This window comes from Oryctolagus cuniculus, chromosome 17 (assembly GCF_964237555.1).
Source record: "Oryctolagus cuniculus chromosome 17, mOryCun1.1, whole genome shotgun sequence".
In the NCBI taxonomy this organism is placed as follows: Eukaryota; Metazoa; Chordata; class Mammalia; order Lagomorpha; family Leporidae; genus Oryctolagus; species Oryctolagus cuniculus.
Window position 1 is genome coordinate 67,857,389 of NC_091448.1, and position 15,408 is coordinate 67,872,796.

Here is a 15,408-nt window from a genome sequence, read left to right on the forward strand (position 1 = left end):
GCCACATCTGCAGGCTTGATGGTCACGTTGGGCAGGTTATAACGGTGAACTTGATTCTGATCTGGAGACCAGTCCGTCCCCTTCTGAATCTGTGGAGTCTGAGCTATGATAGTCTCTTCAGGAGATTCTAGCGCTTGAGCTCGGGGATCTTGCTGTACTGGAGATTTGACTTCCACAGGGAGTGCCGAAGGCTTCTCCGGGGCTTCCAGTTGGCTTCTAGAAGGTTCGATCTCAGGAGACTCAGAAGGCTGAGCAGGCTGCTCCTGATTGCTGGAGGAATATTCAGTGTTCACAGGCAGGCCTGGAGGCTGAGCTGGGGCCCCCTGCTGGGCTACAGATGGGCTGACTTCCTCAGCATACTCTGAGGGCTGAGCTGTGGCATCGTTTTGGGTAGAGAAAGGTCCAGTCTCCTCAGGGAGATCTGAGGTCTGAGCTAGACCCTCTTGAGTCCAAGATTCCACCCTCCCAGGGAAGTCCGGAGTCTGCACTGGGGCCTCTTGTTGGGCTGAGGGGAGTCCCACTCCCTCAGGATGCCCCAGAGGCTGAGCTGGAGCCTGCTCCGTGCTTGGAGTAGACTGAACTTCCTCACCTGCCCCTGAGGCTTCTGTCAGCTCCGTGTCTGCAGGTTTCAGTGTGACGCTGGGGAAGTTTGCTTGGAGAGCTACAATCTGAGGTGAGGATGGAGTGTTAGGATCATGATACACTGATGCCTGACCTACTACTTCTGCAGTAGCAAATGGATTCTGAGCGGGGGCCTCCTGCTGCAACGGAGATGCTTCTTCCTCGGGCTGCTGCAGGTCTGCACCTGGGCCCTCTTGCTGGGGTGAAGAAAGTTCATCTGGTTCAACGGGCTGTGGAGGCGGAGCTTGTTCTTCTTGCTGTGCAGAGGAGGATTGGATGGGCTCCTGAGTCTCTGGATTTTGAGTCTGGCCTTCCATCAGGAATTGAGATGGTTCAGCCTGCTCAGAGGGCTGTGCAGGTTCTCCTGGGTTCTCCTGGGATTCTGTAGGAAAACCACCAGGATAGACCCCATAGTCAGCCAGCAAAACTTGATTTTGACCCTGAAGCTTGGCCGCTTTGTCTGGAGTTCCAACAACAACCTTAGGAAGCCGTTGACGCCGAGCTAGATCTTTCTTGGGGGTCAGGGGTGAAACAATCAACTTGTTTCCTTGTGAAGACTGTCTAGAGGCGGAACGAGTGCTTCCAATGACTGGTGAGCATTTCCTTCCAGTCGAGGAGGCAGAGCCGGAGGCTGATCCTGATCCCCGTCTAGCACGGGAATCGCCTCTGGTAGCCTCTGTTGTCGAGTCAGCCTATTGAAATACTGCTTTGGAACAGCAAGCTGTTCTGGCTCTGGGGGCAGTTCCAGAAAAAGGAAGCAAACTCACAGTGGACTCTTGAGGCGAGGTCAGCACCCGGGAGGGAGCAGAAGACCCCAGGTCATCAAAGCCGCCAGGGTCTGCCATGGGTGTGAGCGAGTCAGGCGATTCAGGTGGGACATTCAAGGAGTGGGAAGACCAGGGCTCAGAGAGCCAAGGGATCTGGACTGGGAGCCCCTGGTCTTCCCGCGTGGGGTCTCCTAAGTGATGGGAAAGTGCAGGTCTCCTGTCCTCACCTTACTCGACTCCTGCTCTTTCTGTCCACTCGGGGCTTCTGTACTCTCATTGATATAGGTCTCGGTCCTCCACTGCTCTGCGTCCCATTCTTCCTTGGCTATCTTTTCTTCCTGCTGCTCACTGAGGAGCTTCATCAGGATGCCTGTTTTGGAGGTGAGCTTGGCACAGGGCAGTTGCACCTGGGCCTCAGAGCAGTCCATTTTCAGAGTGCGGATGACGTGAGAAATGAGCTTTTTCATGTCCGTGTTGGGGATGAGGGACTGTAGCTGCTGATTCAGCTGAATTTCAAACTGTTGCCCCTGGGACAGCATCACGGGGTAGGTGAAGCCTGCGGGCGTGGTGGGGGCTTCAGTGCCCTCGCTGGGGTATTCCCACTGTGTTTCCTTGGTTTGGTCCACAGTCGGCATTAGGTCGAACTCGGTCCCAGCAGAATCTGTAGCTGAAGGATCTGTGTGCATTTTGTCGCCAGGGAGCGTTTCTTCATGTGCAGTGGTGTTTTCTGGCAAAACGTTTTCTTCAAAAACACGACCTCCGGAATGGTTTTCCTCCCTAGTGTCTTCTATAGAAGGTTCTCTCAGAGGAGGACTCCCCTGAGAATGCAGGCCTCCAGGGGATGAGAAAGCCTCTCCGGAGGGGGAGTTTATGAGACTCCGCAGTGCAGGGAACGGAGGCCTCTTCCCAGCCGTCAGCCTGTTGAGGGAATTTTTCCTTCTGAACTTCCGACTCAGTTTGGCCTTGGGGGTTCGGAGGACCAGGTGAGAGCGAGTTTTGTGAAAGTGGTAATTTTGTCTGGAATGCCAGATTGGTTTTCCTGCCGCCTTATTTTTAGCTTTAGCATTGGCATCTTCTAAGACAAAAATGGTGTAGGTTAAGTCTTTTCCTTTGTTGTTGATCTCAGAGAGAGATTTTGCAGGGGAGGTAGAAGGCCTGCCCAGGATGTGTTTCTTCAGGAAAGAGGAGGCTGCAGCCTCACGTTCCTTTGTGAGCAAGGGCTCCGTGTGCAAGGAGTTTCCGGCCACCTGCCTGGGCCTCTGAGCCACTTGAAGCTCCTTCAGCTCCCTGGAGCCTGCTCTCCCAAGCCTTCTTCCCCCAATGCTCTCCGCAAAGGGCCAGGTGCCCCGTCTCCTCCCGAGGCTCTTCCTCATCTCCTGGAGGTGCCTTTCCCGTAAGCCCTTTGGCCCCTTGATGACTTTTTTCACTCTCTGCAGCCTGTACCCCACACTTGGCATGGTTGCCAGGCTGTTCTCCTGTGACGGGGCAGTTTCTGATTTCTTTTGGAGGATTTGAGGGTTAAATTGAGGACCTAACAGGATAGGCTGCATAAGCATGGCCTTTTCTTCCTTCTTAACCTCATCGATTTTTTCTTGAATTTCTTCATCTAACAAATTCTGTAGAAAATAGAGCTTTCTCAACTTATTTCTGTAAGGATGAGAGGGCCTCCTTATGTGGGTTTTCACGTAGCTCAGGGACTTATCTCTATCTTGCACATTTGAAAAAAGCAGTGTAATGAATGGTAATAATGTTGATTCTACATTTTGTAGAATTTCCTCTGAGAAATAAGGCAATATGTAATTCAGTGCACTAATAATGTCACTTTCATTGTTGAAGTCCCGCTGTTCACTCATATGGCCTGGGAAGTCCACACTGTTTCTCTCTGATACTGGGTTCCCTGGCTCAATAGTCAGCTGCTTGCTGGTGTTGTTCTTCCGGGCTTGCAATATCTTCATGAATGCCCCCTTTGGGTTCCCTATAGATGCTTCTTCAACTGTCAAAAAAAGAAGAGACTGCTTTTTGGTACGGAAGACTGATGGGACAGCTTTATGTCAGTCCACAGCCCTACACTCTGATCAATTAAATTAGGAGTCAAATCCAATATTTGGGGTACCATTGAGACTTTAGAGAGAAAAGTAAAACCAAACTCAAACCTATGAAATGGCAACAATAAAGGAGAAAAAGATATTTTTGAGAGTGGCATTCAGAAGAGTTCGCAGTGTTAAAAAGCAGTAACTATGATCAGTATTATTTCATTGGTTTCCAATGACCAACCACTCCAGGCTTAGAATAAGGCTGGAGGACAAATGGCCCCACCCAGCTGCCCCTTCTGTGGCTCTGCCCCTGCTTCTCAGCCACATCATTCCACAGTCCTGCCTCATGCTGAGGGAGCCCAAGGCTTCCTCCCTCCCTCCCTCCCTCCCTGTGGCCCTATGTTCTTGCTGCCATCACAGGTGTCCATGGCAAAAGATAGGCATGTAAGGGGAGCGAGGGCAGAGATGGTCAAGCCAAGGGGCCTTGCTCCTCACCTCAGTGTGTTCTTTCCCACCCTTGTAAAGGGAGATTAACAATGCTTGTCCTTCTCACCTCTTGAGACAAAGGGAATAATATAATTGGTAGGAAACTGGTCTGGAAGGTGAGCAACACTGTGTAGATGGGTATACAGTTATCACTGTGCTAATGCCTCAGATCCCTGACTGAGATCCGAATTCAAGCTGTCTAAGGAAGAAAGCGGTCACATTTTGGAAGTCACGACATCAGTGGTAATAACCCTCATCTACAGAAGGATACTTAAAATTACCCGAGTGTTCTGTGGATAGAAAAGCGTGAGACTCAGAGCAGGTTCAGAGTTGGACAGTCTACAAGTGCATGGAGGAGCCTTCCGACTCCATCAGAGGAGCCAGGCAGCCATTTCTGGTTATGGAACCAGAAACTCCCCGGCTCCAAATAAAACAGCATCACTTGTACTCTTTTATACAAGTGCAAAAACAAACAACCGCGGTGAGCAGTGTAGACCTGTTCTATAAGACAGAGGGCCCTTGAGGCCCAACACGTAGAAAACCAGTTTATAGACTGTGTGCAAATGAGTTATCATTGAAAAGCAAAGCACCCAAGAGCACAGAACACCACGTGTGTGGTTCCCAACATTGCTTCCTTCCCCTTCCACCTCTTTTCCATGATCCTTTGTGCATATGTAAATTACATAGCGGTAACTATGTTATTAAATTACATAGCGGTGATTGCGAACCTGACTTTCAGCAAGGGAGCAGTGTAGCAATTTAGGGAGTTTAAATCTGAATGAATGAATAAAAATTCAGCAATTAATTACATTGTTACTTTAAACTTGACCCTAAAATTTTAAAATAAGAAATTTAAAACAAATAAATATTAAAAAAAGATCCTCAGGAAGTTCCGACTCACGGCAATGTGTCGTATTTGGCAGGCATTCATTGTCACAGTGAAGCTTGACGGTGTTGCAGACAACCTCGATAGTATGTTTAAATTGGCAGAGGCAGCAGGCCATATGGCTGGGTAAGATCCTATGAATAGAGACAGAGAATTAAGTTACCTGTAAAGGGGTTCCTTGGGTGGGTCAAACAGGTGAGCCAAGGTGCCAGCAAAGGCGTTCTTGAGGTATGTGTGTGGCCAGGGCATTTGGGTAGGAGCCTGGTGGCCAATTGTTGGTCTTGAATATGAGAATAAAGGAAGGAGGGAGAGGTGGCCCAAGGAGGCATAGGCATGGAAGTGGGTGTGGTGTATCCAAAATAAAGTCAACAGGGTGAGCATTGGGCACCATGGATCTGTCGTTTGACTCAGGGGTGTCTCCTTCCAGTTCACAAGTCTCATTGTGGGTTGGGAGTGCACAGGAGGACTTCCCCCAACCTCTGGAGTACTCTTCTCCATCCCTGTTGGAAGTGTTCACTATTAGAAACTACTCTGGTCCCAGAAAAATGACTGACTGCAGTAATTGTTGGAAAAGATGTGGAGAAAAAGGAACACTTGCTCACTGATGGGTGAGTGAAAGTAATTTGACCAGGCAGGTGTTTAGCCCAGCCATGAAGATGCTGCTTGGGACAAGCACATCCCCTTCTGGAGTGCCTGGCTCCATTTCTGATCCCTGTTTCCTGCCAGGGAGTGCCCTGGGATGTGTCAGGTGGTGCTTCCCTAAATACCCAGAAATGGAAAGGCTGCAACTTATGGTAGGTGTGTGTTTTTAAGAAACTGTCAGTCTATTTTCATTATATTTTTTTTTTCAAATTTATCATTTCGAAAGTTTCTGTGGAAGGAAGAGAGAGAAACACACACAAACACATCTTTTCTTTTTTTTTTCTTTTTGACAGGCAGAGTGGACAGTGAGAGACAGAAACAGAGAGAAAGGTCTTCCTTTTGCCATTGGTTCACCCTCCAATGGCCGCCGTGGCCGGCGCATCGCGCTGATCCAAAGCCAGAAGCCAGGTGCTTTTCCTGGTCTCCCATGCGGGTGCAGGGCCCAAGGACTTGGGCCATCCTCCACTGCACTCCCGGGCCATACCAGAGAGCTGGCCTGGAAGAGGGGCAACCGGGACAGAATCTGGCGCCCCGACCGGGACTAGAACCCAGTGTGCCAGCGCCGCAAGGCGGAAGATTAGCCTATTGAGCCACGGTGCCGACCACATGTTTTCATTAGGTAGTTTACTCCCCAAATGTCTGCGACATGCAGGGCTGGGCCAGGCCAAAGCCAGGAGCTCAGAAACTAGTTTGGTTTTCCATGTGAGGAGCAAGAACTCAAGTCCTTGGGGCATCACCCACTGCCTTCCAGGGTACATGTTAGCAGGAAGCTAGGGTGGAGCAGAGCCGGGACTTGGATCCAGGCATTCTGATGTGGGATTGGAGTATCCCAGGTAGTGGCTTAACGGCTGCACCAAATACCTGCCATCATAAACAGTTTAATTTTTATTTGTTTTATTTTTTAAAGCTTTTATGTAATGAATGCCAATTTCATAGGTACAACTTTAGGAATATAGTGTTTTTTCCTCCATACCTGCCCTCCCACCCCCACTCCCGTCCTACCTCCTACTCCCTCTCCCATCCCATTCTTCATTAAGATTCACTTTTGATTGACTTTATATACAAAAGAGCAACTCTATACTAAGTAAAGATTTCAACACTTTGCACCAACCCCCCACCCCACAACATAAAAAGTACTGTTTGAGAACAAGTTTTGCAGTTAATTCTCATAGTACAGCTCATTAAGGACAGAGTTCCTACAGGGGGGGTAAGTGCAAACAGCTTCATTTCTAATACCCCCAAATTGGAACAACCTAAGTGTTCACAAATAGGTGAATAGATAAACTATGGTAGGTTACACGTAGTGGGCCAGGCTCTTTCTAACCAATAGAATAACCAATGGTTGAGTTGTTACAGATGACTAATGTTACTTCTTTGGGTCCAGGGAAAGCTTCATATAGAAAGAAAAAAAAAAGAAATTATCAACTCCCAACTTGACTCTCACTGGGATTAAACATGACAATAGGTCTGATCTGATTTCATCATCATTTAAAAAAATCATCTATTATTTTTCACTTTATGTTTCTGTGTGGGAGCAAACTGCTGAAATCCTTACTTAATGTATACTAAGCTGATCTTCTGTATATTAAGATATTCGAAAATGAATCTTGATGTGAATGGAAGGGGAGAGGGAGTGGGAAAGGGGAGGGTTGTGGGTGGGAGGGACGGTATGGGGGGGAAGCCATTGTAATCCATAAATCGTACTTTGGAAATTTATATTCATTAAATAAAAGTTAAAAACAAAACAAAACAAAACAAAAAAAAAAGAAAGAATGCACTCAGAATGCTAAGCTAGTGTTTTACTAGACTTCAATTCTAACAGGAAATTTTCGTTAAGTCCTTTCTACCCCTAACTTCGTATTTTGAAAATTTTCAAGCCTACAAAAATATCCGAAAGATTGGTGTCATGAGTTTACATGTTCTCTCACTTAGATTCAACTGTTGCTAACATTTTGCCACATTCACTTTCCACGTGTGTGTCTCTATGCACTTCTTGGACAAACCATTTGAGAATGAGCTGTAGATATGATGACCTTTTCTTGCTAAACCTGAAGTCTGTGTCTCCTAAGAACAAAGGCATTCTCCTGCATATCCACAACACTATTATCACCCAGTCAGCTTTAACATTAACATCACCGTCTATTGTGGTCCACATGCAGGTGCTCTCAGTTGTCCCAAACATGTCTTGGCTACTTTTAAATCAGGCATTGCATTTTATTTTCATGGCTCTTTAATTTTCTTCAGTTTAGAACTGTTCCTTTTTTGCAGTGTTTCATGGCATTGGGATTTTTGAGGCATTCAAATCAGTTGTTTTACAGCATGCACCTCAATTTATCCTTCTAAGACCAATACTGAATATAATCACCAGGGAACATTTATTTTTTTGAGTGGCTAAGATTTTTTTTAAAAAGTTTTATTTATTTGAAAGGCAGAGTGATGGTTGGGTGCAGGAGAGAGAGAGAATGAGTGGAGGGAGAGGGAGAGGGAGGGAGAGAGAGAGAAAGAATGAACGTGAATAAATCTTCCAGCCACTGGTTCATGCCCCAAATGGCCACCGCAGCTGGGGTTGGGCTGGGTTGAAGTCAGGAGCCAGGATCCAGGAGCCAGGAACTATATTCAGGTCTCTCCTGGGTGGCAGGGGGTCAAGCACTTTGGTCATCCTGTGCTGCTTTCCCAGGTTCATTAGCAAGGAGCTGGATGGGAAGTGGAGCAGCTGGGACTTGAACTGGCACTCCCATATGGGATGCCAGCATCACAGACAACTTCACCTTATGCCACAACACCAGCCCCACTAGGGACCATTTCTGGCAGGAACACTGCATCTTGCATAGAGAATGTTGTAGTTTTGCTGCTTACTAAAATGGATGCACTAGGGATGATGTCAGTGATAAAATATTTATTTTTTAGAAGATTTTTATTTATTTGAGAGGTAGAGTTACAAACACAGAAAGGGAGAGACAGAGACAAAGATCTTCCATCTTAAGCTGGTTCACGTCCCAAATGGCCTCAATGGCCAGAGCTGGGCCAATCTGAAGCCAGGAGCCAGGAGCTTCTTCCGGGTCTCCCATGCAGGTGCAGAAGCTCAAGCACTTAGGTCATCTACTGCTTTCCCAGGCCATAGCAGAGAGATGGATCAGAAAAGGAGAAGCCAGGACTGGATCTGGTGCCCATATGGGATGCTGGCACCGCAGGTGGAGACAGCCCACTATACCACAGCGCTGGGCCCCAAATCATTATTTTCAAAAATATTGGCAAATCTGGGGCCGGCACCATGGTGCAGTAGGTTAATCCTTCACCTGCAGCACCGGCATCTCATATGGACGCTGGTTCTAGTGCCAGCTGCTCTGCTTTTGATCCAGCTCTCTGCTATGGCCTGGGAAAGCAGTGGAAGATGGCCCAAGTCCTTGGGCCCTGCACCCGCATGGGAGACTGGAAAGAAGCACCTGGCTCCTGGCTTCGATCAGTGCAGCTCCAGCCATTGTGGCCATTTGGGGAGTGAACCATCGGAAGGCTTTTTTCTCTGTGTCTCTCTCTCTCTGTCTATAACTCTTATCTGTCAAATAAATAAATAAAATTTTAAAAAATATTGGAAAATCTTTTGAAATTGCTAATGACCTGAGGTATAACTTATTCTTACTAGATAATATTTAAGTATTAAAGACCATTGCACATTAATATGCAATAAAGGGGCCAGAGCTGTGCTGTAGCAGGTTAAGCCTTCACCTGCAGTGTCAGCATCCCTTATAGGCACTGGTTCAAGTCCCAGCTGCTCCGCTTCTGGTCCAGCTCCCTGCTAATGCACTTGGGAAAGCAGCAGAGGATGGTCCAAGTGCTTGGGCTCCTGCTCCCACATGATTCAGAATAAGCTCCGACTCCTGACTTTGGCCTGGCCAAGCCCTGGCTGTTGTGGTCTTTTGAGCTAGGAACCAGCAGATGGAAGATCTTTCTCTCTCTCTGTATTTCTGCATTTCTTTTTTCTTCTTTTTTTTAACTTTTATTTAATGAATATAAATTTCCAAAGTACAGCTTATGGATTACAATGTCCCCCCCCCCCATAACTTCCCTCCCACCCGCAACCCTCCCCTTTCCCTCTCCCTCCCCCTTCCATTCACATCAAGATTCATTTTCAATTCTCTTTATATACAGAAGATCAGTTTAGCATATATTAAGTAAAGATTTCAACAGTTTGCACCCACATAGAAACATACCAGGGGATTCCAATTCAATCCCATCAAGGTGGCATGTACCAATGCCATCTCACTAGTTCCGGTGATCAATTTCTGTTCAAATTGATCATAATGATAGGACTAAGAGCCAAAGGGAGCACATAAACAAGACTAGTGTCTGCAAATACTAGCTGATAGAATAAAAAAGGGAGAGAACGATCCAGCATGGGAAGTGAGATACACAGCAGACCCATAGAATGGCAGATGTCCTAAACAGCACTCTGGCCTCAGAATCAGCCCTTAAGGCACACGGATCTAGCTGAAAAGCCCATGAGAGTATTACAGGCATGGAAAGCCAAAACACTCTGGCAAAAAAAAAAAAAAAAACCCTACATGTATTTCTGCCTTTCGAATAAATAAGTAAGTCTTTAAGAATGCATTAAGGACCATCGCTTATGAGTCACGACACAAGTGAGCTGGCCTGCTTTGTCTAAACTCCTGAGGACTTCCAATAATGAACTCCAGTGTAACAATTGCTTTCAGGTTTTTATAGCCTTGGTTGCACATGGCTCCAGAAAATGCTAGCACTTTTCCTGTCCACTGATGGTCAAGTATGAAAAAAAGCAGCTAGAACACCACAGCCTTGGCTAACTGAGAAAGCTTGTTGATGATGAGAGCTTTGACTCTTTGGAGAGGAAGGCCTCTCACTGACCTGGGAGGATCCACTGTGGCAGATGCTGCCCAAGGTTGAGGAAGAGGAGGCTAGAGCAGAAACCAGTGGACTTGATGATGTGGGAACATTAGTCAAGGAGGTGATCTGACAGAAGTGATTAGGGCAGGGTATGCTGTGAGAGGCCTTTCCCCATTCTTATCTTGTGGAGTCCGCTCAACTAGCCTTATCATAGTTTCTGTTTAGCTTGTCCAATTGGCAGGGGGGAGGTCACAATGGAAGTTGCAGTGAGTTTATGGTAAAATGTCAGAATAGGGCTCTAAGGAAATCCTTTTTAAAACTTCAAAACTTGAGATACTTCAAACTCTGCATGAAAATTAACTAGAAAGGATCATGGACCTAAATGTAACTCTACAGTTTCTACAAGAAAACAGGAGAAAATCTCTGTAACTTTAGATTAGACAATGGGTTATTTGAAAGATTTTTTTCAGGAAAGGCACAATAAAAGGACAAACCATACAAGATAAAAGTTGCTATAGGCTCATCAACATTAAAAAAAAATTAACTTCTACTCTTCAGAAGGTACACTTAGTAGAGTGAAATGATAACTCACAACCAGAGAGAAGATATTTACTAAACATACATCTGAGAGAAAGTACTCATACCCAGAGCATATAAAACACTCTTAAAACTCCCTAAGATTACCATCAAATTACTACATGGGAACAGATTTGAATAGACACTTGGTAAAGATATTTGCACAACAGTATCGTCAGTTATTAGAGAAGTCTAAGTTTAAACTGCAGTGAGTGTACCCAAGGTGCCAGCGTTAGGATGACTGAGTCCCGCATTTGAGCACTTGCATTTGATTCTTCTCTCTGGTTCCTGATTCCAGCTTCCTGCTAATATAGTTCTTCTGCCTTTCTTTGGTTGAGTAACTGGGGTTCCTGCCACCTACATGGGAGATCTGGGTTGAATTCCCAGCTGTCAATTCCAGCTTCAGCCCAATGCTGGTCTTGGTGGCATTTGGTGAGAGAACTGATTGACTCTCTAGTAACTATTTTTAAATACTAAAAAAACATATAGAGATTCCACTATTTATCTACTGGCAGAAGAGCTACATTAAAAAAAGTTTTATTTTTTAACTTATTTGAAAGAACGAGAGAGAGAGAGAGAGAGAGAGAGAGAGAAAGAAAGAGATTGATTGATTGACCTTCCATCTGCTGGTTCACTTCCCCAAATGCTGATAACAGCCAGGGTTGGGCCAGGACTATGCCAAGGACATAGGTCTCAATGTGTGGGTCTCCTACATGGGTGGCAGAGACCAGAATACTTGAGTTACCATCGGCTACCTCCCAGGGTGCACATTAGCTGGAAGCAGAGTAGCTGGGACTCAAACTTGGCACTCTGATACGGGATGTAGGCATCCCAAGTGGTATCTTATTTATTTATTTATTTATTTATTTATTTATTTGACATGTAGAGTTAGACAGTGAGAGGGAGAGACATAGAGAAAGGTCTTCCTTCCATTGGTTCACCTCCCAATCACCCCCCAAATGGCCGCTACCGCCGGAGCTGCGCCGAACTGAAGCCAGGAGCCAGGTGCTTCCTCCTGGTCTCCCATGCGGGTGCAGGGTCCAAGCACTTGGGCCATCCTCCACTGCCTTCCCGGGCCACAGCAGAGAGCTAGATTGGAAGAGCAGCAGCTGGGACTAGAACCTGGTGCCCATATGGGATGCCGGTGCCACAGGTGGAGGATTAGCCAAGTAAGCCATGGTGCTGGCCCCCCAAGTGGTATCTTAATGCTGTGCCACAATGTCCAGTTTCTAAATGTTTGTTAAAAAAGTTGAAATCTGAGGACTGGGACAACACATGTTGCAACTGCCACTCTCGAACATTGTTGGTGAGAGTGCAGACTGCAGCAGCTACTTGGCAAACAGTTTAGCTGTGTGTTAAACAGTTCAATATACACTTAGTAGGTAATGAACTGTCCTACCCCTAGATCTTTACACCAAAGAAATGAAGACACATATCCACTCACAGACCTCCATGTGAGTGCTGTTAGTGGCTTTATTTATAATTGCAAAAAGTTGGAAAACACAGTTCTATAAGCTGATGAAATGGATAAACTGGTGTAACTACACAATTGGAATATTACTTAGCAATAGGTAGAGGCAGCAACATGAATAGTAGTTTAATCTCTAAAGGATTATGCTGAGTAAAGGAGCCAGACACAAGAGGCTACACTTACTACATGATTTTGCTTATAAGACACTGTGGAAGGAAAAACTACAAGAATAGAAACAGGATGAGTGGTTTGCAGGGCCTGGGTCTGGGGATGGGAGGAGACGATTGATTGGAAAGGACCATGAGGGACCTTTTTGGGTTGATAGAAATGTTCTACATCAGGAATTTGGTGGTGGTTACATAACCACGTGTTTGCCAAAACTCAGCAAACTTTACAGTGTGAATTGAAATACATAAAAATTATACCTCCATAAGCCTGACTTAAGAAAACAAGTCTACAGACTTACATGGAAATAAACCTAAGAAAAAGATAACTTACAGGTTTTCCAATTGAAGAGTCATCATGAGGATGTTCTCAACTGTGGTAAGTGGTACTTGTGTTGTTCCCAAGTCTCTGAAGGAGAAAGCCCAAACATTCATGGTATGGACCTCAATAAAAAGATCTGTCTTTAAAAAGGTTGTTTCAGGAAGATGTGGTTACATCAGTTTTGGCTTCTCTATAAAGCAAGACAGCTCAAGAGTTTGTCATGGAGACAGTTCCAGAAAGCCCTGGTTGAAATGACTTTACTATTTGCATCATCAGATTAATGACCTTGGCATTGAAGAGTGGAACCTACACCTTTTTCTGCCATTGTCTTATTTTTCATTTTATACTACATTGACCTCTTTTAATTCTTATTTTTTTCTTTAAAAAATTTACATCTATACCTCTTTGCTTGGGATAGATGGTATTCCTAACATGTATTTGCATGTAACACTGTCTCCCTCTGCCAGCTGTCTTTCCCATGATAAATTCTTTCTCAGTTCTTGCCTCAGTCAATAACTTTTTTTCAGTAACCTATTTTTTTTTCAGTAACCTAATTTAAAATCATGACTTTTTAGCCTCAATCTCAAATATTTAATGTTTGATGAAAATAAAAAAGGATTAGTTTAATACTTACAGATATTTTAATGCTGGCAGTTTAAAAAGATACGAATCTTCAACGTTTTTCAGAGGATTACGATTGAGATTTCTGAAAAATGCAATGGAATTAAAGTTATTGGCCTTTCAATAAGCACAAGATTGTATGAGAAATTATATTCTTTTTTGTGTAGACATTTTAGGCTTAAAATTACTTTCTGTGTACTTATAAATCACCCTTAGAATTCAAAAAGCACTTGTTCTTTGGGAACTACCTATGTCTCTTAGAGGATGAATGGAGAAGAGAAAGAGAAAAGATACAAAAAAATGCATAATAAACAAAAAGTATGCAAAAGAACTTTTTAGGTGAAAAGCCCTAATTAGAAGTGGAGCCAGTGTTTTGCCTAGCAATTAACACCCAGATTGGGATACCTACGTCTCAAATCAGATGCCTGGGTTTGATTCCCAGTTCCAGCTTCTAATTGCAACTTCCTGTTAATGCAGACCCTGGGAGGCAGTGGTGATGGCTCAATTGGTTGATTCTTTGCTGCCTACTTGGAGACGTGGACTGGTTTCTGGTTTCCAGCTTCAGCCTGGGCCTGGCCTAGCCTCGCCCGAGCCATTGCAGGTATTTGGGAAGTGAACTAGTGGACGGGAGCTGTCTGTGTCTTAAAAAAGAAAGATGTATAGAAGTGACCACACTGATAGGGAAGCCCTTTTTTGTGTAGGAAACACTAATCCTGTGTTCTCCATAATTCAAGGTGCTTGCCTTTCATCTTTAGAAATTTTAAACAAGCCATGACTTAATTCATTTAGTTGATGGAAAAAGAACCCACGTCAAAGCCATACTCTTGTCACGTTCTTCCACTGGTGTTCTCATTTCGCATCACACATCATCACATCACATCACATCACATCACACCACATCATCACGTCACATCACATCACATCACATCACATCACATCACATCACATCATCACGTCACATCACATCACACTGATCATCACATCACATCACGTCACATTGCATCACATCACATCACAGTCTTTGTTACGTTGCTTGTTGGCCTGTCAGTCTCCTGGCCTGTTAGCCCCTTGAGGGCAGGGAACATATGTTATTGTCTTTGTTATGCCTGTGTGTGGCATAGTGCCTGAAATTTACTGCATGGTTAATAAATATTTGTTGAGTAAAGAAATCACATTTTGTTTCCATACCAATACAATGAATAAATTCGTGTTGTGGGAAATTTCATTCCTAAATGCTGTAATAGATTTTTAAAGTTTTTAAAGCAAGCAAACAAAAACAAAAACAGGTAAAAAAAACTGCCTTTAGTTTAACTCTACTCAAAAACGTACTGTACTGTTACAGACTGTGAAAATAATAATTCTTACAGATGATATTGATTGGGCTGCCAAGCATCTGTGTTCAGCATTCAACACTGGATGTTCCCAGTAACCTCTGTGATAGGTATTGTACCCCAGTAGCCTATTGTGATATATATTGTGCTGAGTCACAGAGGCTGTGTAACTTGTTGTAGGTCACTGCACTTGTAAGAAGCAAAGCTGGAGCTGGAGCTCAGTCCTGCCCCAGACTGTGTCTAATATGTGTGCAGAAAAGGGTCCAAATATTTGTCACTTTAATCTGAAGCTTGAGATGACTAAATATAGAAGTACTTTGAAAATTTCATCAACCTTCTCAGGATAGCGCTCATGAAAATTAGTTTCTCTTTTTATTCCTTTTCCCTAATCTTATCCCACGATTAGATATTTAGCTCAGAGTCATTGAGACTAGAGATTTAAAAGCATGTTGTAGGTGACATCAGTGGAAACCTATGTAAACAGTGGAGTGAGAACATTTGAAAATTTATCCCTTCATAAAGGGAACAACAAAATGGTAAAAGTGGTCAGAATCAAGTTTTTGATAATTCTGGAAATTTAACCAAAGGCTTGCAGCCACCTGTGGGGCATTTACTCAAGAAAATTGGCTGA

At 44.6% G+C, this 15,408-nt stretch overlaps 1 protein-coding gene across 1 annotated transcript in view; it reads right to left on the reverse strand.

Moving 5' to 3' along the window:
- Positions 1–296: 296 nt before the first annotated feature.
- The window catches only part of LOC138845945 (leucine-rich repeat-containing protein 37A3-like), a 34,829-nt gene continuing 19,717 nt past the window's right edge, over positions 297–15,408 (reverse strand). Inside the window, exons 7-11 of the mRNA XM_070059994.1 lie at positions 13,460–13,531; positions 12,838–12,912; positions 4,809–4,927; positions 3,104–3,381; positions 297–2,860 (exon numbers count right to left, since the gene is read on the reverse strand). Of these exons, the coding sequence (XP_069916095.1) occupies positions 1,580–2,860; positions 3,104–3,381; positions 4,809–4,927; positions 12,838–12,912; positions 13,460–13,531 (1,825 nt within the window). The 3' untranslated portion in view covers positions 297–1,579. The remainder of the gene's footprint in view (positions 2,861–3,103; positions 3,382–4,808; positions 4,928–12,837; positions 12,913–13,459; positions 13,532–15,408) is intronic.